The sequence below is a fragment of the Lagenorhynchus albirostris genome, chromosome 8, assembly GCF_949774975.1.
Source record: "Lagenorhynchus albirostris chromosome 8, mLagAlb1.1, whole genome shotgun sequence".
Lineage (NCBI taxonomy): Eukaryota > Metazoa > Chordata > Mammalia > Artiodactyla > Delphinidae > Lagenorhynchus > Lagenorhynchus albirostris.
Window position 1 is genome coordinate 54315529 of NC_083102.1, and position 26671 is coordinate 54342199.

General features: G+C 38.7%; 1 protein-coding gene across 1 annotated transcript in view; it reads left to right on the top strand.

Moving 5' to 3' along the window:
- CDK14 (cyclin dependent kinase 14) overlaps nucleotides 1-26671 on the top strand; it is a 581983-nt gene that overhangs the window by 297232 nt on the left and 258080 nt on the right. The window contains exon 8 of the mRNA XM_060157002.1: nucleotides 2521-2644. Coding sequence (XP_060012985.1) covers nucleotides 2521-2644 — 124 coding nt within the window. The remainder of the gene's footprint in view (nucleotides 1-2520; nucleotides 2645-26671) is intronic.

Below are 26671 nucleotides of genomic sequence, written 5' to 3' on the forward strand. Positions count from 1 at the left end.
GTCGTCACATTACTGGTGTATGAGTGTCAGCTGTGGACCCAGGTTAGGAAGGTAGTTAAGGCACACAGTCTGAGGGAGATAGGGTAATACCATAACTGCAATAGACAGATGTAGCGGCTGCCCCAGGAGCACAGAGGAGGAACCCCTCCCACAGACCTGTAGGGAGAGGGAAGGCCTAGGGTCAGGAAAGCCTCCAGGGAGGCGTGGTTTTTGAGGAGAGACCTAAGAAATACGCGGAGATTAGCAGGCAAAGGTGAGACAGCGCTTTTCTGTCAGAGAATAGGTAAGAACAAAGGTAAAGGGCTGAAGAGCAGTATGCTCTGCGTATGGGCGTGCGTGAGACTGCTTGGAGTCAGGGAATGTAGAGTGATGATGCCTGGGCACCCAGCTGGAATCAGGGCTCAGCTCAGCAACCTCGAAGGCCATGCTGTTAGATGCCCAGACTTTATCCTGTTAGTTGGAGGAAGCAGCTGCTATATCAACACTCCCTACTTGTGTTCTGGCCAAGATTCCTGTAGTAGAGTGGTTAAGGGCATGGAGTTTGGAGTCAAACTTGTTGGGTTTGAGTCCTGGCTCTGCCACTTAAACTGATCCCAGTTTCCTCATCACTAATACAGATTTAATAGTGGTACCTTCACCACTAAAATTATTACAGAGATCAAATGAGTTCGTATTCTGTGATGCATAGGACGGCAGCTGGCACTTCGTGTCATTGCTTGTTCAACTAAGATGTGTTGCTGTGGTTAAATAGATAATCGCAGTCTGGTAAGTCTCTGCTAGCACCTTGCAGAATGCAAACTTTCTTTTCAAAATCAGTTTATTTTTGAAATTAAGTTTGTTATGTGGTCTGCCTCTGTGATTGATTGATTGATGAAAAGATTTTGAAAACGCAAAGCGGCTTTATTTGCTCATCCTTTCTCCCTTCTAAACTGAAGGGATATGGATTTTCTTACAAATTGTAAGCTTTCAGCTTCAGGATGCAGGGGGTATTAGAAGTGAGGAACGAGGCTGGAAGCTGCTGGTGATGGCGTTAAGTCTTTCCATCTGCTACACAGAAAGGATTGAAAAGAGGAGTCCAGGAGACATTTGCTTCCCGAGGTTCTTGAGCCAGTAATTTAATCCAGGCTAACACAGAACAGGTTTTTAGTTTCTGGTACTTAGATTCTGGAAATAATGATCCGAGGCCTTCACTGCTCCACAGCATATTATCACATACAGAGATTTTGAAATGAATTCATCTACTGCTATTTCAAGGTATCCACTCTCTAAAAAATTTACTTGGCTTTCAGAGCCCCTAGTTAGTTGGAAAATATTCCAGAAATGCTAGCTTCCAGGGCCCTCAAGGAGTTGCCAGTCTTTTCCATTTGAAGATCCTGGAATCCTTATACTGCCCACACTTGGCATCTAATTCATTTAAAATTTCCCTGAAACTGCATTTTGTTACCAGCTGATTACATAGACTCCGGTATTGATGGCACTTAAAACCTTTTGTTTTGGGCTTCCCTGGTGGCGTAGTGGTTGGGAGTCCGCCTGCCGATGCAGGGAATACGGGTTTGTGCCCTAGTTAGGGAAGCTCCCACATGCAAAAAAAAACCTTTTGTTTTTATTTTTGTTTTAGGAGATTGATTTTTAAAAACTATGTCAATTAGAATTATTTTGGCAAGTAAATTGTTTAAAGATAGTCTCTTTTTTATAAACATTTTTATAAATATTGGAAAGCCTAGTGACTCACATTTTTTGTTATCAAAATTGGGAACATTTGATAGGATCCAATATGAAACTAAAGAGGGAAGGCCATCAGTCACTTCTTAAAATTATTTCTTATAAAACCATTGCTCTTGAATCCTTGATTTCTCTGTTTTCTGTGTTTCCTTTCCCTTTAGGATGGGTCTGTTCTGTAATTAGTGAAGGTACCTGTCTGTCTTTAGGCAACAGCCTAATCTCTATGGCCATATATGCAAAAGCAATATAATTACAATCCAGTAATAATTGGACCATGTGACTGTTTTTGTTTTAATTACTTGAAATCATCTTATCTTTCCATTCCTTAAAGCATGTTAATGGGTGAATCCTTGGGTACCATGTTTATGTCATTTCTATGGAATTGAATACATGCACATTTACATAAACTTAGTAAAAAATTCTGCTTCTTTTTATAATATTCTGGATAGATTTTTTTTCCTCTGTCTCAAGCATCAATTTAGACCTGAAGAAATAAAATATTATTTAAAAAATGATTCTTTACATTGTGCTTAATTTATAGAACACAGATTGGATTATAGATCTTTCTGGCTGAGGAGGTATCACTCTGGGTTGACATAATAGGTTAGAAATTTTCAGATTTACTTCTTAATGAATTAGGAATTTCCATACCCTTATGCAAATTCTGGTTAAATAGTTTGGTAGGAAATTTAGTGATGGGTACCCATTTTCACTAAACACAAGTACTTGGCAGACTGTATGTAGAAACTGGCATTTGTCTGTGTTCAGATTTTAACTTTTGTCTCCCTATTTTTTCAGTTGTTTTTATTTCAGTTGCTGCGAGGGCTGTCTTACATCCACCAGCGTTATATTTTGCACAGAGACCTGAAACCACAGAACCTTCTGATCAGTGACACGGGGGAGTTAAAGCTGGCAGATTTCGGTAGGAAAGCAGTTAATTACCAGTCTATTTTGTCACACTGTGAGAATGCCAGGCAGATGGTGGCACTGCATTTGTTTAGGTGCACTTCTATCATTCCAGATCCTGGTAACATTTTTTCAGGAGCGAAAAAAAAATTTTTTTTATGATCAACATCATGCTTGGTAGATTTTTTAAAAATCCACATTGCTTGTTAAAGCATTAAATAATCATAAGCACAAATCAGATCTCATATATTTCCAAAGGAAAAGTCAGTAAAATTTTGAATATAAAATACATTGAAAGAAATCTATTTTTTCCATTTTCTATTATGAAAATGTCAAGCACAGTCAAAAGTAGAAGGATACGATAAGGAGCCCCATTACCCATCACCCGGCTTCAACAACTACCAATATATTGTCAAACTTGAAGAAGCCTGGATTTAAACCTTGGGACTGTTTCAGAGCATCACAAAATATATTCAGTAGTGTATGTTGTCCTGAGATTTTAATAATTTAAAAATCTAGGGGCAGTGTTAACCTTTCTGAAAGTGACTGTTGTTTGAAAAATTCTCAAAAACTTTATAAAAGTAGACACTGATGCTGATTTAAAAGTTGAGGTCCTGGCCTGGATCCATTAAAAGTCATCCCTTCCTTAAAGGTTTTAAGGTTGGCCTCTTACAGCTTAGAAGCTTTCATCCAACACTGACTTAAGCACCCAAAGAGGAGCAGAGCTGTTGTGTTGTCCTTGCTGGCTCCCCTCACTTCATCATCATGTCTGATGTGTCTGCACTGCCCTGACTCCCTGTCACACCAGAGTGTGCCAAGTCAATTCCCAGCACCAGGAACGCTGATGGCAGCATGATGTGTTGACATTGCATTGCCTCAATTATTTCTGAATACATATTCTGATTAGAAATTTGTTCCATTAAGAATGGAATGGAAATATTACCCTTGGGACACAAAGACGCCTGAGGTTGAGAGATGGGCTTTTACCGAAATATGATTATCTTTTCCCACCCCAGCCCCTGAGAAATAAAAGAGAGCAGGAAATGTTTATTTCTTATTTCAAGGTTAGTAGACTGTTCAGTATCTTTGGAATGACTCTACTCTTGGGTTTTTTATATTCTTTTCTTCTAAAATTGAAATGAAACAAAAGTTAGCATGATTGGTGATATACTGCAAAACTTTATTTGTTCTCATCTTATTTGTGTGTGTGTATATGTTGTTTGCTGTCAGGTTTTAGCATCAGAATAATACTAGGTGGCTAGATGTAAAGTCTTTCTATTACAGTGTAGAAAATAATGGGAGAGTAGGTGGGTGGAGGAGAGAAGATTTTCAGTTCCTCAAATTCAAGGCTGTTGGGTTTGCTGTGAACATATTTTATAGTTTGTCGGTATTACTATTAAATTAGTAAGAATTTATAATGATTTTTTTCTAGTATGTTAATATAAGGTATATGTTGGAATAAATTATTGTATTGAACGTTTAATTTTGCTGAACATGGTTTTCTTGTGTATTTATAGAATACATTTTTACAAAGTTTATTTTGTCTGTATAACCAAGGAAATAATAGAATTGTATCCAAGTGCTTACTGGGGGATTATTTTTTAATTTTACGATGACGTTTTTATTATAATAGGTAAGTTCACCTTAAAAGATTCTTATGGATCTTTAAAACTGACATTTTGCAATAGATTCAGAGATAAATTCAAGTGTAATTTTAAACAACTTAGAAAGACTTTTTTAGAAAATTAGAAAATTTAGAAAGTATGACCAATTCAGAGATAACAAATGTTAACATTTTTGTTGTATATTTTCCCAGTGTCTTTCTCCTCCTTCTCTCTCTCTTTTCTTGCTTCTTCCATCAATTAGATAATCCTGAAAAAAAAAACACATTGTTTTGTAAGCAGTTTTCACATAAGAATATTTCATGGACATTTTCTCCTGTTATTCAATATGAAAAAATCATTTGTAACAGCATAGATTTTTCCTTTAATAGCCAAGACCTAGTCTTTTTATTGAGTCCCTCATCAGTGAATATTTTGGTTCCTTCTAATTGTTCATGATTATGCACAGTCCTGTATTGAATGTTCCATATATGCTGCAATTACAGTGTTGCGTGTTTTAAAGCATTTGATTCTTTGGACCAGACTGCTCTGCACAAAGGTTGTACCTCAGTGTCATAGACTGAACCTTCTTGCCTGGAACACAGACTTGGCATGCATCCTGTGCACGAAGTGTAATGAGGGAGACTCATTCACCAACTGACAGTTTCTCCCAATTGTGCATCATTTTTGTCTTTTAATTTAAGACATGCGATTAGCTGTGATTTACTGCGGTCGGGCACGTGTTTGTGTCTGAGATGAAGGAAACACAGTCTGAGGTGGAGGAGCTAGACAGTCAAAATGGGACGGTTCCAGGCAACAGAACAATTAGAAACACTAGGTCTTAATTCAGGTTTGATGTGTAAAGAGCTTTAGCAGCAGTTCCTTTGTCCTACCTATATCTCTTATGTGAAAAATATCATAAAATTTTGATTCAGAGGTACAAATGAAATCTGTATGAGTATAATTCCTGTATCATTGATGCTACTGTTTTTATTAGAGGAAATATATGGGGGGAGGGAGAAGCACTAAAATTTATTGAGTTTATTCTGTGTGCCAGACGCTTAGAAATTCTTGTTTCATTGTCTCTTAAACCTAGTAATGTATAGTAACCTATACTTTTGAGAGAGACATGAGTTTCAGAGAGGGTTAGAAATTCTCACAGGCTTGATTATATGACGGTAGCTGCTCACAAAACTGGAATTCAGATGCTTGATCCACATCCTTCAATTTCAGGTGGCCCAGGATCTTTGTATTTATATACATAGATATTTTATCTTACAGACCTGCCTAATCTTCCAGTAAATTATTGTTCATTGTATATATTTATATTTTAATAATTATAGGAAATTATTAACCATTCTATGTATTTTATACATATGACAAATATGACACTCGTGCTACGAAAATAGATTGCACTAATACCAAAAAAATGCATCACATAATTTAAAGAACATTTTGTCATTTGACTAATTCAGTAGTAATGAGTGATTTCAGCCTTAGTCCTTTGGAGATTTTACCTGCTGGACAAGGTAAACCAGATGATAATGTATCCATAGACCCATTCATGTTTAAACGGAATGCAGTTCTGAATTCCAGGTGGTCAAAATGCTGTACTATTTTTTTTCCTTGTAAACAAAATCATATTTAAGCACTTACCTGAGACTTGTTTTCTATATGCATTTAAAAATAAGTAAATTACACATGATTTAGAATCACTATGGCTTTCTTAATGCAGAAGTTTGTCCCACCTGTGTATAATAAGATAATAAAATTGTGTAGTGTTTAGACTCATTTCTAAAAAAGGGTTCGTGTTTACATTATTTTTAGGAAAAACTATTTCAAATCCCTTACCCAGCCTATGTCTTCACTACCTTGCTCCTCCTTGCCTACTGTAGTACAACCAAACGCCAAACGCATTCCCACATCAGAGCCTCTTACTTAGCCTTTCCCTTTGCCTGGAATACTGTTCTTCCTGCTTCTCACGTGGCTGCCTCTTTCTCATCACACATATCATAGATCATATGTTACCTGTTCAAAAAGGCCACCTTTCCAAAAATAGAATTTTACCACCATGATCACCCAGTTCAACTTCTTCAGTAGCATTTATGGCACAATAAAATTATTTTGTCATTTGTTTATTGGTTAATTTTCTGCTTCTGCTACTTGATTGTAAATTCCATGAGGGCAGGGACATGGCCTGTCTTGCTCACTCTTATATTTATTTGTTTATTTGGCTGTGCTGGGTCTTAGTTGTGGCATGCGGGATCTTCATTGCAGCATGAGGGATCTTTAGTTGCAGTATGCATGGGGGATCTATTTCCCTGACCAGGGATGGAACCCAGGCCCTCTGCATTGGGAGCGCAGAGTCTCAGCCACTGGGCCACCAGGGAAGTCCTGTCTTGCTCACTGTTGTCTGTGCTATGTTTAGATCATAGGAGATGCTCAGTAAATATTGGTTGAATGAAGAAACAATATGCATAACAAAATTGAGTATTAATGTAAAGACCAAGACCCACTAATTTACTAATTACTAGTGAATTTACTAATTTCTGCTTGATTCGCTTTAGCAAACCAACAGTTTACAAATTAATTTTCTCTTCATCAGTGCTGTCCTGGCCTGGCATAGTCAAGAGTGCAGATGGAATTAGATGACTTCAGATGGTGTTGGAGTCTCAGGATTGCTTTGAGGCTATTATACATTGGCTCTACATATCTGCTTGGTATTATATTTATAGCCTAAAGCTGCAGAAATAAATATCACTGAGTGAACGTAAACATGTAGAAAAGATGTATAAGATTTGAAGTTCCTACTCTGCAGACCTTAAATGATTGTCTGGTTGTACTATTGTTGAAATCAAAGTGTGTTGAGCCTTGAATTAGGAGACCTGGCTCTGTCTATAACTAGCTTACGACTTTCAGGAAGTCATTTATCCCCTCTGAGCTTATACTCCTCAACTAAAAAATAAGTGCATTGAACAGATACTGTCTAAGATTCTTCTCAGAGTTGTTTTTTTATGTTGTACATTTCTGAAATTATTAACTTACTTTCTGATGATCAGATATTCACTGTTGGATAAAAATCAGTCAATTGAATCCATAATCAAGGCTATACCATCCCTTCCTATGGTCTAATTTTTTTATTCTGGCTTCTAGAAATTCAAGTAGATGAGAGCCACACTTTTATGATATGTGTTGAGATCACATTAAAAGAAAATTATCGTAGTGTGACAAGTAAATGCATAAATAAGCTCACCAAGAAGTTAATGTTCATTTGCAGCATGATAGTATGAAAACTTAAAGGTATTTTTCCATGTAAATGAGATGAAAACAAAATAGATGAGTCTGTAGAATTGCAGCTTTCTGCAGTTCTTGCAAGATGTTGATGATTGTGTCACCCACATTTTCCAGCCATTCTTCTGCTATTTTTAGGGGTCAGGGCCTTGCTACATGGAAAGACAGCTGGGTTAAATTTGCCCCTGAAAAAAAGAGACAGTGCAAACTCTGTAATGTAAGCATTTAAGGTCTTGGCTTATTTTACTGGCTTTCCTAATGTAGGAACCAAGTTAAACAGCTCTGTGGTTTTAATCAAGTAAAATTACACAGGTCTCTTTCCCACCAGAGGTCTAAAATGTTACCTTCCTAATGTTGGTAGTTTCCTCCTCCAGGCTGTTCCTTGTCTTAATTTGAAAAAGGAATTATTGTAAATCACATTTTAGATTAATTTGCAGAACACACCAGAGATGTAACTGCAGAGGCCATGGTGAGTGCAGAGTTTGTTTGTAATGTGTCTCTCAGAATTCATGTAGGGAATAGTAGAAAACAGAAAGAAACCAACTGCTTTCAGATGCAGAGTAGAGTCTGTCTGTGTGATAAATATAAAGTCTCTGAATAAAAGCCTGTTAGTCCCCAAATTACAAACCTTTAACTATTTTTTATCGTTAGCCTATAAAATTCACCATGGAAGCCATAGTTATAAATTAAATGTTAGATATAACTAACCATGCTTTGACCGGTAGGATTCAATTTTACTGTATATTTGGTTTAGAATATAATTTCTATTAGCAAAAATATCTTTATTGTCTAACGTGAGGTATCAATCTACTTTTAGAAAGGTCCTTTGAATTTTAACATAAGCAGTTTTAATGCAAAGTTTAGGCAGTTGCTTTCATGAAGCTCTGAAAACTAAAGAATATTTTTATAATAATTTGTGCTGCAATATGAACCAAAGAAAGGGCTGTTTTTCTACCTAATTTTTCTGGGCTTCATTAAAATTCCAAATCAAAATGTACATGTCTTAAAATGTATCAAATACATTATCAACATTCCATGTTAGAAATAATTTGATTAACATGTGAATTAAAGTTAATCCCCATGACTCATTATTTTAAAGATGTAGTAACCCTTTTGAAAAGGAGTGTTGATACTTCAAATTGTCTTCTCTAGGATCATGAAATATCACTTAGCGTCATTATTTAAATCTTGTTTAATATCCCTGCTCATCCATTCAGAAGTTTTCTTGGATTCAAAAGGGATGTTGATGACATTTCATTATATCGTTCTTTCTGTTTTGTGTTATCATAATGTAACTTTTCCCAGGTATGTTAACATACCTGTGTTTTTCCTCCATTTAAATGGACTTTATTTTTTAAAAATTTATTTTATTGAAGTATAGTTGATTTACAATGTTGTGTTAATTTCTACTGTACACAAAGTGATTCAGTTATACATATATATACATTCTTTTTCATATTCTTTTCCATTATGGTTTAAAACAGGATATTGAATATAGTTCCCTGTGCTTTACAGTAGGACCTTGTTTATCCGTTCTATATATAATAGTTTGAATCTGCTAATCCCAAACTCCCAGACCATCTATCCCCCAACCCCCTCCTCCTTGGCAACCAAAAGTCTGTTCTCTATGTCTGTGAGTCTGTTTTTGTTTTGTAGATAAGTTCATTTGTGTAATATTTTAGATTTCACACATAAGTGATATCATATGATATTTGTCTTTCTCTTCCTGATTTACTTCACTTAGTAGAATAATCTCTAGTTGCATCTACGTTGCTGCAAATGGCATTATTCTATTCTTTTTATGGCTGAGTCATATTCCATTGTATATATGTGCCATATCTTCTTTATCCATTCCTCTGTCAGTGGACATTTAGGTTGTTTCCACGTCTTAGCTACAGTAAATAGTGCTACAATGAACATTGTAGTGCATGTATACTTTCTTTTTTTTTAAAGATCTTTATTGGAGTATAATTGCTTTACAACAGTGTGTTAGTTTCTGCTTTATGACAAAGTGAATCAGCTATACATATCCATATATCCGCATATCTCCTCAGTCTTGCATCTCGCTCCCACTCTCCGATCCCACCCCTCTAGATGGTCACAAAGCACCGAGCTGATCTCCCTGTGCTATGCGGCTGCTTCCCACTAGCTATCTATTTTACATTTGTAGTATGTATAAGTCCATGCCACTCTCTCACTTCATCCCAGCTTACCCTTCTCCCTCCCCGTGTCCTCAAGTCCATTCTCTACATCTGCATCTTTATTCCTGTCCTGCCCCTAGGTTCTTTAGAATCATTTTTTTTCCTTTTTTTTTTAGATTCCATATATATGTTAGCATACGTTATTTGTTTTTCTCTTTCTGACTTCCTTACCTCTGTATGACAGACTTTAGGTCAATCCAACTCACTACAAATAACTCAATTTCGTTTCTTTTTATTGCTGAGTAATATTCCATTGTATATATATGCCACATCTTCTTTATCCATTCATCTGTCAGTGAACACTTAGGTTGCTTCCATGCCCTCGCTATTGTACATAAAGCTGCAATGAACATTGTGGTACATGACTCATTTCGAATTATGGTTTTCTCAGGGTATATGCCCAGTACTGGGATTGCTGGGTCATATGGCAGTTCTATTTTTAGTTTTTTAAGGAACCTCCATACTGTTCTCCATAGTGGCTGTATCAATGTATGTCCTACCAACAGTGCAAGAGTTTTCCCTTTTCTCCACACTCTCTCCAGAATTTATTCTTTGTAGATTTTTTGATGATGGCCATTCTGACTGGTGTTAGGTGATACCTCATTGTAGTTTTGATTTGCATTTTTCTAATGATTAGTGATGTTGAGCATCCTTTCATGTGTTTGTTGGCCATCTGTATGTCTTCTTCGGAGAAATGTCTATTAAGGTCTTCTGCCCATTTTTAGATTGGATTGTTTGTTCTTTTGGTATTGAGCTGCATAAGCTGCTTATAAATTTTGGTGATTAATCCTTTGACACTTTCTTCATTTACAAATATTTTCTCCCATTCTGAGGGTTGTCTTTTCATCTTATTTATGGTTTCCTTCGCTGTGCAAAAGGTTTTAAGGTTCATTAGGTTCCATTTATTTATTTTTGTTTTTATTTCCATTTCTCTAGGAGGTGGGTCAAGAAGGATCTTGCTGTGATTTATGTCATAGAGTGTTCTGACTATGTTTTCCTCTAAGAGTTTTATAGTGTCTGGCCTTACATTTAGGTCTCTAATCCATTTTGAGTTTATGTTTGTGTATGGTGTTAGGGAGTGTTCTAATTTCATTCTTTTACATGTAGCTGTCCAGTTTTCCCAGCACCACTTATTGAAGAAGCTGTCTTTTCTCCATTGTATATTCTTGCCTCCTTTAATACAAATAAGGTGACCACAGGTGCGTGGGTTTATTTCTGGGCTTTCTATCCTGTTGCATTGATCTATATTTCTGTTTTTGTGCCAGTACCATACTGTCTTGATTACTGTAGCTTTGTAGTATAGTCTGAAATCTGGGAGCCTGATTCTTCCCGCTCCATTTCTCTTTCTCAAGATTGCTTTGGCTATTTGGAGTCTTTCATGTTTCCATACAAATTGTGCAGTTTTCTTCTCCTATTTCCGTGAAAAATGCTATTGGTAGTTTGATAGGGATTGCATTGAATCTGTAGATCGCTTTGGGTAGTATAGTCATTTTCACAATGTTGATTCTTCCAATCCAAGAACATGGTGTATCTCTCTATCTGTTTGTTTCATCTTTAATTTCTTTATTAGTGTCTTACAATTTTCAGCATACAGGTCTTTTGTCTCCTTAGGTAACTTTATTCCCAGGTATTTTATTCTTTTTGTTGCAATGGTAAATGGGAGTGTTTCCTTAATTTCTCTTTCATATTTTTCATCATTAGTGTATAGGAATGCAAGAGATTTCTATGCATTAATTTTGAATCCTGCTACTTTACCAAATTCATTGATTAGCTCTAGTAGTGTTCTGGTAGTAGCATCTTTAGGATTCTCTTTGTATAGTATCATGTCATCTGCAAACAGTGACAGCTTTACTTCTTCTTTTCCGATTTGGATTCCTTTTATTTCTTTTTCTTCTCTGATTGCTGTGGCTAAAACTTCCAAAACTATGTTGAATAAGAGTGGTGAGAGTGGGCAACCTTGTCTTGTTCCTGATCTTAGTGGAAATGCTTTCAGTTTTTCACTATTGAGAACAAAGTTGGCTGTGGGTTTGTCATATGTGGGCTTTATTATGTTGAGTTAAGTTCCCTCTATGCCTACTTTCTGCAGGGTTTTTATCATAAATGGGTGTTGAATTTTGTGGAAAGCTTTTTCTGCATCTATTGAGACGATTATATGGTTTTTCTCCTTCAATTTGTTAATATGGTTTATCACATTGATTGATTTGCGTATATTGAAGAATCCTTGCATTCCTGGAATAAACCCTGCTTGATCATGGTGTATGATCCTTTTAATGTGCTGTTGGATTCTGTTTGCTAGTATTTTGTTGAGGATTTTAGCATCTATGTTCATCATAGACATTGGCCTGTACTTTTGTTTCTTTGTGACATCTTTGTCTGGTTTTGGTATCAGGGTGATGGTGGCCTCATAGAATGAGTTTGGGAGTGTTCCTCCCTCTGCTATATTTTGGAAGAGTTTGAGAAGGATAGGTGTTAGCTCTTCTGTAAATGTTTGATAGAATTCCCCTGTGAAGCCATCTGGTCCTGGGCTTTTGTTTGTTTGAAGACTTCTTTTTTGTGGTACACGGGCCTCTCACTGTTGTGGCCTCTCCCATTGTGGAGCACAGGCTCCGGACGCCCAGGCTCGGCGGCCATGGCTCACTGGCCTAGCTGCTCCGCGGCATGTGGGATCTTCCCAGATCGGGGCACGAACCGTGTCCCCTGCATTGGCAGGAGGACTCTCAACCACTGTGCCACCAGGGAAGCCCTGTGTGAAGATTTTTAATCACAGTTTCAATTTCAGTGCTTGTGATTGGTCTGTTTATATTTTCTATTTTTTCCTGGTTCAGTGTCAGAAGGTTGTGCTTTTCTAAGAATTTGTCCTTTCTTCCAGGTTGTCCATTTTATTGGCATAGAGTTGCTTGTGGTAATCTCTTATGATCCTTTCCATTTCTGCAGTGTCGGTTGTTACTTCTCCTTTTTCATTTATAATTCTAGTGATTTGAGTCTTCTCCCCTTTTTTCTTGATGAGTCTGGCTAATGGTTTATCAATTTTGTTTATATTCTCAAAAAACTAGCTTTTAGTTTTACTGATCATTGCTATTGTTTCCTTCATTTCTTTTTCGTTTATTTCTGATGTGATCTTTATGATTTCTTTCCTTCTGCTAACTTTGGGGTGTTTTTGTTCTTCTTCCTCTAATTGCTTTAGGTGTAAGTTTAGGATGTTTATTTTAGATTTTTCTTGTTTCTTGATGTAGGCTTGTATTGCTATAAACTTCCCTCTTAGAACGGCTTTTGCTGCATCCCATAGGTTTTGGGTTGTCGTGTTTTCATTGTTGTTTGTCTCTAGGAATTTTTTGATTTCCACTTTGATTTTTTCAGTGATCCCTTGGTTATTTAGTAGTATATTGTTTAGCCTCCATGTATTTGTATTTTTTACAGGTTTTTTTCCTGTAAATGATATGTACTCTCATACCATTGTGGTCGAAAAGACACTTGATACAATTTCAATTTTCTTAAATTTACCGAGGCTTGATTTGTAACTCAAGATATGGTGTATCCTGGTGAAGGTTCCATGAACACTTGAGAAGAAAGTGTATTCTGTTGTTTTTGCGTGGAATGTCCTTTCAATATCATTTAAGTCCCTATTCTTTAATGTATCATTTAAAGCTTGTGTTTCCTTATTTATTTTCATTTTTGGATGATCTGTCCATTGGTGAAGGTGGGGTGTTAAAGTCTCCTACTATGATTGTGATAGTGTCAATTTCCCCTTTTGTGGCTGTTGGCATCTGCCTTATGTGTTGTGGTGCTCCTATGTTGGGTGCATAAATATTTACAATTGTTATATCTTCTTGGATTGATCCCTTGATCATTATGTAGTGTCCTTCTTTGTCTCTTGTAATAGTCTTTGTTTTAAAGTCTGTTTTGTCTGATATGAGAATTGCTACTACAGCTTTCTTTTGATTTCCATTTGCATGGAACATCTTTTTCATCCTCTCACTTTCAGTCTGTATGTGTCCCTAGGTCTGAAGTGGGTCTCTTGTAGACAGCATATATACGGGTCTTGTTTTTGTATTCATCAGCCAGTCTATATCTTTGGAGCATTTAATCCATTTACATTTAAGGTAATTATCAATATGTATGTTCCTATTAACCATTTTCTTAATTGTTTTGGGCTTGTTATTGGAGGTCTTTTCTTTCTCTTGTGTTTCCTACCTAGAGAAGTTCCTTTAGCATTTGTTGTAAAGCTGGTTTCGTGGTGCTGAATTCTGTTAGCTTTTGCTTGTCTGTAAAGCTTTTAAATTCTCCATCGAATATGAATGAAATCCTTGCTGGGTAGAGTAATGTTGGTTGTAGGTTTTTCCCTTTCATCACTTTATATATGTCCTCCCACTCCCTTCTGGCTTGCAGAGTTTCTGCCGAAAGATCACCTGTTGTGGGGATGCCCTTGTGTGTTATTTGTTGTTTTTCCCTTGCTGCTTTTGATATCTTTTCTTTGTATTTAATTTTTGATAGTTTGATCAACATGTGTCTTGGCATGTTTCTCCTTGGATTTATCCTGTATGGCACTGTCTGTGCTTCCTGGACTTGACTGACTGTTGTTTCCTTTCTCATATTAGGGAAGTTTTCAACTATGATCTCTTCAAATATTTTGTCAGTCCCTTTCTTTTTCTCTTCTTCTTCTGGGACCCCTATAATTCGAATGTTGGTGCATTTAATGTTGTCCCAGAGGTCTCTGAGACTGTCCTCAATTCTTTTCATTCTTTTTCCTTTATTCTGCTCTGGAGTAGTTATTTCCACTATTTTATATTCGAGATCACTCATCCTTTCTTCTGCCTCATTCTGCTATTGATTCCTTCTACAGAATTTTTAATTTAATTTATTGTGTTGTTCATCATTGTTTGCTTGTTTGTTCTTCTGGGTCCTTGTTAAACATTTCTTGTATCTTTTGTGTTCTATTTCCATGATTATGGATCATCTTTACTATGATTACTCTGAATTCTTTTTCAGGTAGACTGCCTATTTCCTCTTCATTTGTTTGGTCTGGTTGGTTTTTACCTGCTACTTCATCTCCTCTCTGTTTCTCTGTGTTCTCATTTTGCTTAACTTTACTGGGGTTTCCTTTTCGCAGGCTGTTGGTTCATAGTTCCCATTGTTTTTGTTGTCTGCCCGCAGTGGCTAAAGTTGGTTCAGTGGGTTGTGTAGGCTTCCTGGTGGAGGGGACTGGTGCCTGTGTTCTGGTGCATGAGGCTGTATCTTTTCTTTCTGGTGGGCAGGACTGCATCCGGTGGTGTGTTTTGGGGTGTCTGTGACCTTATTATGATTTTAGGAAGCCTCTCTGCTGATGGGTGTTTTTGTGTTCCTGTCTTGCTAGTTGTTTGGCATAGGGTGTCCAGCTCTGTAAATTGCTGGTCGTTGAGTGGATCTGGGTCTTAGCATTGAGATGGAGATCTGGGAGAGCTTTTGCCATTTGATATTACATGGAGCCTGGAGGTCTCTGGTGGATCATTGTCCTGAACTCGGATCTCCGACGTCAAAGGCACAGGCCTGACACCTGGCTGGAGTACCAAGACACTGTCAGCTACATGGCTCAGAAGCAAATGGAGAAAAAAAGAAAGAAAGAAAGGAAGGAAGGAAGGAAAGTATGGATGGAGGGAGGGAGGGAGGGAGGGAAAGGAAAGAAAGAAGGAAAGAAGGAAAGGAAGGAATAAAGAAAATAAAGGTATTTAAATAAAAATAAAAAATTAGTAAAGAGAAATTAAAAAGTAATAAAAAAAGAGAAAAAAAGATGGTTGGAAATAACCCTAGGAAAAATGGTAAAAGCAAAGCTATACCGACAGAATCACACAAAGAATCATACACATGCACACTCACAAAAAGAGAAAAGGGAAAAAAATATATATATCTATATTAAAAAAGAAGGAAGAGAGTAACTAAATCAATAAAGAAATCTACCAATGATAATAAACTCTAAATGCTAAACGAAGATAAACCTAAAACCAGAAACAAATTAGATGCAGAAAGCAAATCCCAAGTCTTGCAGTTGCTCCCAAGCTCCACTGCCTCAATTTTGGGATGATTTGTTATCTATTCAGGTATTCCACAGATGCAGGGTACATCAAGTTGATTGTGGAGATTTAATCTGCTGCACCTGAGGCTGCTGGGAGAGATTTCCCTTTCTCTTCTTTCTTTGCACAGCTCCTGGGGTTCAGCTTTGGATCGGGCCCCGCCTCTGCGTGTAGGTCGCCTGAGGGCGTCTGTTCCCTTCCCAGACACGACAGGGTTAAAGTAGCAGCTGATTAGGGGGCTCTGGCTCTCTCACGCCAGAGGAAGGGAGGGGTATGGAATGCAGGGTGATCCTGCAGCGGTAGAGGCCAGCGTGTCGTTGCAGCAGCCTGTAGCGCGTGGTGTGTTCTCCTGGGGAAGTTGTCCCTGGATCATGGGACCCTTGCAGTGGTGGGTTGCACAGGCTCCCAGGAGGGAAGGTGTGGATAGTGACCTGTGCTTGCACACAGGCTTCTTGGTGCCTGCAGCAGCAGCCTTAGCATTTCATGCACATCTCTGGTGTCTGCACTGATAGCCACGGCTTGCGCCCATCTCCGGAGCTCGTTTAGGCGGTACTCTGAATCCCCTCTCTTTGCGCATCCCGAAACAATGGTCTCTTGCCTCTTCGGCAGCTCCAGACTTTTTCCCAGAGTCCCTCTCGGCTAGCTGTGGCGCACTAGCCCCCTTCAGGCAGTGTTCACGCAGCCAACCCCAGTCACCTCCCTAGGATCTGACCTCCAAAGCCCGAGCCTCAGGTCCCAGCCCTACCCACCCCACCAGGTGGGCAGACATGCCTCTCAGGCTGGTGTGCTGATCGGCAGTGATCCTTTGTGCGGGAATCTCTCTGCTTTGCCCTCTGCACCCCTGTTGCTGTGCTCTCCTCCATGGCTCTGAAGCTTTCCCCCCACCCACCCCCCATCTCCGCCAATGAGGGGGCTTCCTAGTGTGTGGAAACTTTTCCTCTTTCACAGCTCCCTCCCAGAGGTGCTGGTCCTGTCCCTATTCTTTTGTCTCAGTTTTTTCTTTTTTCTTTTGCCCTACCCAGGTACGTGGGGAGTTTCTTGCCTTTTGGGAAGTCTGAGGTCTTCTGCCAGAGTTTAGTTGGTGTTCTATAGGAGTTGTTCCGCATGTAGATATATTTCTGATGTATTTGTGGGGCGGAGGGTGATCTCCACATGTTGCTCCTCCGCCATCTTGAAGGTCTCCCCTTATCTTTTCCAATTATAGTTTTATCTGGATATATGCCCAGGTGTGGGATTGCTGGATCTTATGACAACTCTATTTTTAGTTTTTTGAGGAACCTCCATACTGTTTTCCACAGTGGCTGCAGCAACTTACATTCCCACCAACAGCATAGGAGGGCTCCCTTTTCTGCACACCCTCTCCAGCATTTGTTAGTTGTAGAGTTTTTAATGATGGCCATTCTGACTGGTGTGAGGTGGTACCTCATTGTAGTTTTGATTTGCATTTCTCTAATAATTAGCAATGTTGAGCAACTTTTCATGTGCCTGTTGACCATCTGTATGCCTTCTTTGGAGAAATGTCTGTTTAGTTCTTCTGCCCATTTTTCCATTAGGTTGTTTGTTTTTTTGTTGTTGAGTTGTTTGAGCTGTTTGTATATTTTGGAAATTAACCCCTTGTCAGTCACATCATTTACAAATATTTTCTCCCCGTCTGTAGGTTGTCTTTTTGTTTTGTTTATGGTTTCCTTTGCTGTACAAAAGCTTGTAAGTTTGAACAGGTCCCATTTCTTTATTTTTGCTTTTATTTCTATTGCCTTGGGTGACTGACATAAGAAAACATCGGTGGATTTATGTCAGAGAATGTTTTGCCTATGATCTCCTCTAAGAGTTTTATGGTGTCATGTCTTATATTTAAGTCTTTAAGCCTAAATGGACTTTATTTTTCAGAGCAGTTTTAGATTCACAGTAAAATTTAACAAAGTACAGAGGATTTCTATACATCCCCTGTACACACACATGCATAGCCTCCTCCATTATCAACATCCCCCACTAGAGTGGTACATTCATTACAATTGCTGAACCTGAATTAACACATCAGTATCAGCCAAAGTTCATAATTTACATTAGGGTTCACTCTTTTTAAAAATTTTTTATTTTATTTTTTGGCTGCATTGGGTCTTCATTGCTGCACGCGGGCTTTCTCTAGTTGCAGTGAGTGGGGGCTACTCTTCATTGCGGTGCACGGGCTTCTCATTGCAGTGGCTTCTCTTGTTGCAGAGCATGGGCCCTAGGTGCACAGGCTTCAGTAGTTGTGGCTCACGGGCTCTAGAGCGCAGGCTCAGTAGTTGTGGCGCACGGGCTTACTTGCTCTGCGACATGTACGATCCTTCCCAGACCAGGGCTCGTACCTGTGTCCCCTGCATTGGCAAGCGGATTCTTAACCACTGTACCACCAGAAAAGCCCAGGGTTCACTCTTGATGTTGTACATTCTATGGGTTTTGAAAGATTATAATGCCATTAATATATTTGCTGTTATTGTGTCATACAGAAGAGTTTCACTGCTCTAAAAATCTTCTAAAAAAGTTAGCTATATGTTTTTTTCTTTTTTTTTAACATCTTTGTTGGAGTATAATTGCTTTACAGTGGTGTGTTAGTTTCTGCTTTATAACAAACTGAATCAGCTATACAAATATCCCCGCTGTTTCTTTTTAAGTTGTAAATGGTGACAAGAAAGAAACATATGAACTGCACTTAATAAGCATATTCTACTCTATGTATGAGAAATCTCTGTTCAGTCACCATAAAGCAGATTGAAGCAATGTGGTTAGGGGTTGATTGCTAAGAATGGCAGCTTCAAACTCCATGTAAATGAGAAAATGCAAAAGCGTTAGTTCATTTTTAGCCAAATCATGCATGTGAGGTAACGAGACATCTTAAAATGCATAACAGACTGCTTCAAATAGGGCTGATCATCTCATTCTCTACTCTTGATGGAAACTTTCTGGGCAAAAAGATTTCAATATGCAAAATATTTTTTGTTCTATACAATATGAGGGCAAACTTGTAGGCAGCAAATCAGATAAGTAATGCAGATATGAGTTGAAATACACTAATATATCCTTTAAAAATCTGCATATGGGATGACTGGAAACCTAAGTGCTGGCAATGATGACCAGAGTGGAAGAATTATAAGTGATGTTGTCAAGAATAGCACTGGAATGAAACTTAAAATTATGTAACACTCACATGCTATTTAAGACAACTATGATTACACTTGAACATGAGTTTTCATAACTTTTAGGTAAGCGTAGAAGTGCTTAGAGTTCAGCAATTCACTAATGTCCCTTATTTATGGATCTTCCTTCATCTTCTGCTCTTTACCTTCCAAGAAGCATTTTATTTTATTTTATTTTATTTTTCTCATTATTTTTAATATTTTTTACATCTTTATTGGAGTATAATTGCTTTACAATGGTGTGTTAGTTTCTGCTTTATAACAAAGTGAATCAGTTATACATATACATATGTTCCCATATCTCTTCCCTCTTGTGTCTCCCTCCCTCCTACCCTCCCTATCCCACACCTCCAGGCAGTCGCAAAGCACCGAGCTGATCTCCCTGTGCTATGTGGCTGCTTCCCACTAGCTATCTACCTTACGATTGGCGCCTCTCTCTCTCGCTTTGTCACAGCTTACCCTTCCCCCTCCCCATATCCTCAAGTCCATTCTCTAGTAGGTCTGTGTCTTTATTCCTGCTTACCCCTAGATTCTTCATGACATTTTTTTCTTAAATTCCATATATATGTGTTAGCATATGGTATTTGTCTTTCTCTTTCTAACTTACTTCACTCTGTATGACAGACTCTAGGTCTATCCACCTCATTACAAATAGCTCAATTTCGTTTCTTTTTATGGCTGAGTAATATTCCACTGTATGTATGTGCCACATCTTCTTTATCCATTCATCAGATGATGGACACTTAGGTTGTTTCCATCTCCTGGCTATTGTAAATAGAGCTGCAATGAACATTTTGGTACATGAATCTTTTTGAATTATGGTTTTCTCAGGGTATATGCCCAGTAATGGGATTGCTGGGTCATATGGTAGTTCTATTTGTAGTTTTTTAAGGAACCTCCATACTGTTCTCCACAGTGGTTATATCAATTTACATTCCCACCAGTAGTGCAAGAGGGTTCCCTTTTCTCCACACCCTCTCCAGCATTTATTGTTTCTAGATATTTTGATGATGGCCATTCTGACTGGTGTGAGATGATATCTCATTGCAGTTTTGATTTGCATTTCTCTAATGATTAATGATGTTGAGCATTCTTTCATGTGTTTATTGGCAGTCTGTATATCTTCTTTGGAGAAATGTCTGTTTAGGTCTTCTGCCCATTTTTGGATTGGGTCGTTTCGTTTTTTGTTATTGAGCTGCATGAGCTGCTTACAAACTTTGGAGATTAATCCTTTGTCAGTTGCTTCATTTGCAAATATTTTCTCCCATTCTGAGGGTTGTCTTTTGGTCTTGCTTATGGTTTCCTTTGCTTTGCAAAAGCTTTGAAGTTTCATTAGGTCCCATTTGTTTATTTTTGTTTTTATTTCCATTTCTCTAGGAGGCAGGTCAAAAAGGATCTTGCTGTGATTTATGTCATAGAGTGTTCTGCCTATGTTTTCCTCTAAGAGTTTGATAGTTTCTGGCCTTACATTTAGGTCTTTAATCCATTTTGAGCTTATTTTTGTGTATGGTGTTAGGGAGTGATCTAATCTCATACGTTTACATGTACCTGTCCAGTTTTCCCAGCACCACTTATTGAAGAGGCTGTCCTTTCTCCACTGTACATTCCTGCCTCCTTGATCAAAGATAAGGTGACCATATGTGTGTGGGTTTACCTCTGGGCTTTCTATTCTGTTCCATTGATGTATCTTTCTGTTTTTGTGCCAGTACCATACTGTCTTGATTACTGTAGCTTTGTAGTATAGTCTGAAGTCAGGGAGCCTGATTCCTCCAGCTCCGTTTTCGTTCTCAAGATTGCTTTGGCTATTCGGGGTCTTTTGTGTTTCCATACAAATTGTGAAAATTTTCGTTCTAGTTCTGTGAAAAATGCCAGTGGTAGTTTGATAGGGATTGCATTGAATCTGTAGACTGCTTTAGGTAGTAGAGTCATTTTCACAATGTTGATTCCTCCAATCCAAGAACATGGTATATCTCTCCATCTACTTGTATCATCTTTAATTTCTTTCATCAGTGTCTTATAATTTTCTGCATATAGGTCTTTTGGCTCCTTAGGTAGGTTTATTCCTAGATATTTTATTCTTTTTGTTGCAGTGGTAAATGGGAGTGTTTTCTTGATTTCACTTTCAGATTTTTCATCATTAGTATATAGGAATGCCAGAGATTTGTGTGCATTAATTTTGTATCCTGCAACTTTACCAAATTCATTGATTAGCTCTAGTAGTTTTCTGATAGCATCTTTAGGATGCTCTATGTATAGTATCATGTCATCTGCAAACAGTGACAGCTTCACTTCTTCTTTTCCGATTTGGATTCCTTTTATTTCCTTTTCTTCTCTGATTGCTGTGGCTAAAACTTCCAAAACTATGTTGAATAAGAGTGGTGAGAGTGGGCAACGTTGTCTTGTTCCTGATCTTAGTGGAAATGCTTTCAGTTTTTCACCATTGAGGATGATGTTGGCTGTGGGTTTGTCATATATGGCCTTTATTATGCTGAGGAAAGTTCCCTCTATGCCTACTTTCTGCAGGGTTTTTATCATAAATCGGTGTTGAATTTTGTGGAAAGCTTTCTCTGCATCTATTGAGATGATCATATGGTTTTTCTCCTTCAATTTGTTAATATGGTGTATCACGTTGATTGATTTGCGTATATTGAAGAATCCTTGCATTCCTGGAATAAACCCCACTTGATCATGGTGTATGATCCGTATAATGTGCTGTTGGATTCTGTTTGCTAGTATTTTGTTGAGGATTTTTGCATCTATGTTCATCAGTGATATTGGCCTGTAGTTTTCTTTCTTTGTGACATCCTTGTCTGATTTTGGTATCAAAGTGATGGTGGCCTTGTATAATGAGTTTGGGAGTTTTCCTCCCTCTGCTATATTTTGGAAGAGTTTGAGAAGGATAGGTGTTAGCTCTTCTGTAAATGTTTGATAGAAATCGCCTGTGAAGCCATCTGGTCCTGGGCTTTTGTTTGTTGGAAGATTTTTAATCACAGTTTCAATTTCAGTGCTTGTGATTGGTCTGTTCATATTTTCTGTTTCTTCCTGATTCAGTCTTGGCAGGTTGTGCATTTCTAAGAATTGTCCATTTCTTCCAGGTTGTCCATCTTATTGGCATAGAGTTGCTTGTAGTAATCTCTCATGATCTTTTGTATTTCTGAAGTGTCAGTTGTTACTCCTTCTTTCTCATTTCTATTTCTATTGATTTGAGTCTTCTCCCTTTTTTCTTGATGAGTCTGGCTAATGGTTTATGAATTTTGTTTATCTTCTGAAAGAACCAGCTTTTAGTTTCATTGATCTTTGCTATTGTTTCTTTAATTTCTTTTTCATTTATTTCTGATCTGATTTTTATGATTTCTTTCCTTCTGCTCACTTTGGGGTTTTTTTGTTCTTCTTTCTCTAATTGCTTTAGGTGCAAGGTTAGGTTGTTTATTTGAGCTGTTTCCTGTTTCTTAAGGTAGGATTGTATTGCTATAAACTTCCATCTTAGAACTGCTTTTGTTGCATCCCATAGATTTTGGGTCGTCGTGTCATCGTCATTTGTTTCTCGGTATTTTTTGATTTCCTCTTTGATTTCTTCAGTGATCACTTCGTTATTAAGTAGTGTATTGTTTAGCCTCCATGTGTTTGTATTTTTTACAGATCTTTTCCTGTAATTGATATCTAGTCTCATAGTGTTGTGGTCAGAAAAGACACTTGATACAATTTCAATTTTCTTAAATTTACCAAGGCTTGATTTGTGACCCAAGATATGATCTATCCTGGAGAATGTTCCATGAGCACTTGAGAAAAATGTGTATTCTGTTGTTTTTGGATGGAATGTCCTATAAATATCAATTAAGTCTATCTTGTTTAATGTATCATTTAAAGCTTGTGTCACCTTTTTTATTTTCATTTTGGATGATCTGTCCATTGGTGAAACTATACTATGAATATGTTACTGTTGATTTCCCCTTTTATGGCTGTTAGTATTTGCCTTATGTATTGAGGTGCTATGTTGGGTGCATAAATATTTACAATTGTTATATCTTCTTCTTGGATCAATCCCTTGATCATTATGTAGTGTCCTTCTTTGTCTCCTCTAATAGTCTTTATTTTAAAGTCTATTTTGTCTGATATGAGAATCGCTACTCCAGCTTTCTTTTGGTTTCCATTTGCATGAAATATCTTTTTCCATCCCCTCACTTTCGGTCTGTATGTGTCTCTAGGTCTGAAGTGGGTCTCTTGTAGACAGCAAATATATGGGTCTTGTTTTTGTATCCGTTCAGCCAATCTGTGTCTTTTGGTGGGAGCATTTAGTCCATTTACATTTAAGGTAATTATCGATATGTATTTTCCTATTCCCATTTTTTAAATTGTTTTGGGTTCATTATTGTAGGTCTTTTCCTTCTCGTGTTTCTTGCCTAGAGAAGTTCCTTTAGCAGTTGTTGTAAAGCTGGTTTGGTGGTGCTGAACTGTCTCAGCTTTTGCTTGTCTGTAAAGGTTTTAATTTCTCCATCAGATCTGAATGAGATCCTTGCTGGGTAGAGTAATCTTGGTTGCAGGTTTATCTCCTTCATCACTTTAAATATGTCCAGCCAGTCCCTCTGGCTTGCAGAGTTTCTGCTGAAAGATCAGCTGTTAACCTTATGGGGATTCCCTTGTGTGTTATTTGTTGTTTTTCCCTTGCTGCTTTTAATATGTTTTCTTTGTATTTAATTTTTGACAGTTTGATTAATATGTGTTTTGGCATATTTCTCCCTGGATTTATCCTGTATGGGACTCTCTGTGTTTCCTGGACTTGATTAACTATTTCCTTTCTCATATTAGGGAAGTTTTCAGCTATAATCTCTTCAAATATCTTCTCAGTCCCTTTCTTTTTCTCTTCTTCTTCTGGAACCCCTATAATTCGAATGTTGGTGCGTCAAACATGTTGTCCCAGAGGTCTCTGAGACTGTCTTCAGTTCTTTTTATTCTTTTTTCTTTATTCTGCTCTGCAGTAGTTATTTCCACTATTTTATCTTCCAGGGCACTTATCCGTTCTTCTGCCTCAGTTATTCTGCTATTGATCCCATCTAGAGTATTTTTCATTTCATTTATTGTGTTGTTCATCATTGTTTCTTTCATCTTTAGTTCTTCTAGGTCCTTGTTAAATGTTTCTTGCATTTTGTCTATTCTATTTCCAAGATTTTGGATCATCTTTACTATCATTATTCTGAATTCTTTTTCAGGTAGACTGCCTATTTCCTCTTCATTTGTTAGGTCTGGTGGGTTTTTATCTTGCTCCTTCATCTGTGTTGTTTTTCTGTCTTCCCATTTTGCCTATCTTACTGTGTTTGGGGTCTCCTTTTTGTCGGCTGCAGGTTCGTAGTTCCCGTTGTTTTTGGTGTCTGTCCCCAGTGGCTAAGGTTGGTTCAGTGGGTTGTGTATGTGTACTGGTGGAGGGGACTAGTGCCTGTGTTCTGGTGGATGAGGCTGGATCTTGTCTTTCTGGTGGGCAGGTCCACGTCTGGTGGTGTGTTTTGGGGTGTCTGTGGACTTATTATGATTTTAGGCAGCCTCTCTGCTAATGGGTGGGTTTGTGTTCCTGTCTTGCTAGTTGTTTGGCATAGGATGTCCAGCACTGTAGCCTGCTGGTCGTTGAGTGAAGCTGAGTGCTGGTGTTGAGATGGAGATCTCTGGGAGATTTTTGCCCTTTGATATTATGTGGAGCTGGGAGGTCTCTTGTGGACCAGTGTCCTGAAGTTGGCCTTCCCTCCTCAGAGGCACAGCACTGACACCTGGCTGCTGCACCAAGAGCCTTTCATCCACAGGGCTCCTTAATTTGGGATGATTGGTTGTCTATTCAGGTATTCCACAGATGCAGGGTATATCCAGTTGATTGTGGAGCTGTAATCCGCTGCTTTTGAGGCTGCTGGGAGAGATTTCCCTTTCTCTCCTTTGTTCTCACAGCGCCCAGGGGCGCAGCTTTGGATTTGGCCCCGCCTCTGCGTGTAGGTTGCCGGAGGGCGTGTGTTCTTCGCTCAGACAGGACAGGGTTAAAGGAGCCGCTGACTCGGGGGCTCTGTCTCACTCAGCCCGGGGAGGAGGGAGGGGCACGGCGTGCGGGGCGGGCCTGCGCGTCAGATGCCGGCGTGACGTTGCACCAACCTGAGGCGCGCCGTTCGTTCTTCTGGAGGAGTTGACCCTGGATCCCGGTACCCTGGCAGTGGCGGGCTGCACAGGCTCTCCAGAAGCGGGGTGTGGATAGTGACCTGTGCTCGCACACAGGCTTCTTTGTGGTGGCGGCAGCAGCCTTAGCGTCTCATGTCCGTCTCTGGGGTCCGCGGTTTTAGCCGCCGCTCGCACCCGTCTCTGGATCTCCTTTAAGCAGCGCTCTCAATCCTCTCTCCTCGTGCACCAGGAAATAAAGAGGTAAGAAAAAGTCTCCTGCCTCTTCGGTAGGTCCAGACTTTTCCCCGGACTCCCTCCCGGCTAGCCGTGGCGCACTAACCACCTGCAGGCTGTGTTCACGCCACCAACCCCAGTCCTCTCCCTGCGCTCCGACCGAAGCCCTAGCCTCAGCTCCCAGCCCTGCCCGCCCCGGCGGGTGAGCAGGCAGACAAGCCTCTCGGGCTGGTGAGTGCCGGTCGGCCCTGAACCTCTGTGCGGAAATGTCTCCGCTTTGCCCTCCGCACACCTGTGGCTGCGCTCTCTACCGTGGCACCAAAGCCTTCCCCCTCCGCCACCCGCAGTCTCTGCCCGCGAAGTGGCTTCCTAGTGTATGGAAACCTTTTCTCCTTCACAGCTCCCTCCCACTGGTGCAGGTCCCCTCCCTATTCTTTTGTCTCTGTTTATTCTTTTTTCTTTTGCCCAGGTACGTGGGGGGTTTCTTGCCTTTTGGGAGGTCTGGGGTCTTCTGCCAGCGTTCAGTAGGTGTTCTGTAGGAGTTGTTCCGCGTGTAGATGTATTTCTGGTGTATCTGTGGGGAGGAAGGTGATCTCCGCATCTTACTTTTCCGCCGTCTTCCCAGAAGCCCTCCAAGAAGCATTTTAAAATGCAGCTAAAACCAGACTTGACTGATACATATATCAATACTGCTGATTTACTCTAATATCATGGATGACAGTGAGTCATTGTAGTCTAAAGCACATGTTTTCTAAAAATTTTACTGGAAGCAAAAAAAACTTACTGTCTACTGTGGAAAATCCAAGATATACTGTAAATTCTGAAGGTTAGACATAATTGAAAGATTTGTGATTTTGATTTTTTTTCTTACTTTAATACTGTCCGTTCAATATTAGTTTGCTTTCCTCTTTTGTTCTCTAAGGTTTTTGTTTTTTAATGCCGTGTGTGCTGGCTTACTACTTTTGAAATAGTGCATATTCATAGTAATATTTTAAAATTTCAATATACAGTTTACAACTACGCACAGTGATACAAAGGAAAGAAGCCAGATATAAAAGAGTGTATGTTGTATGATTCTACTTAAGTTTTGTCTCTTTTTGTTCTTTATTTATCAATACTGTTTGATATCAAGACAGGGGTTCCCCTTGGGGGTGAGTAGTGACTGGAAGTCGGGGAGGGCTGGACAAAAGTTCCTGGGGTGGTCACAAATATGTTCTTTAATAATAATTTTTAAAAGAACATTCAGTAAAAGGCATATATATTTGGAAAAAACATTTCCTTTTCACCTAGAATGGTTTCTTCCTTGACAGTAGATAAACATAGGAAGCTAAGACTTTTTTCATTTTAATGAAAAAATAAAGTACTAG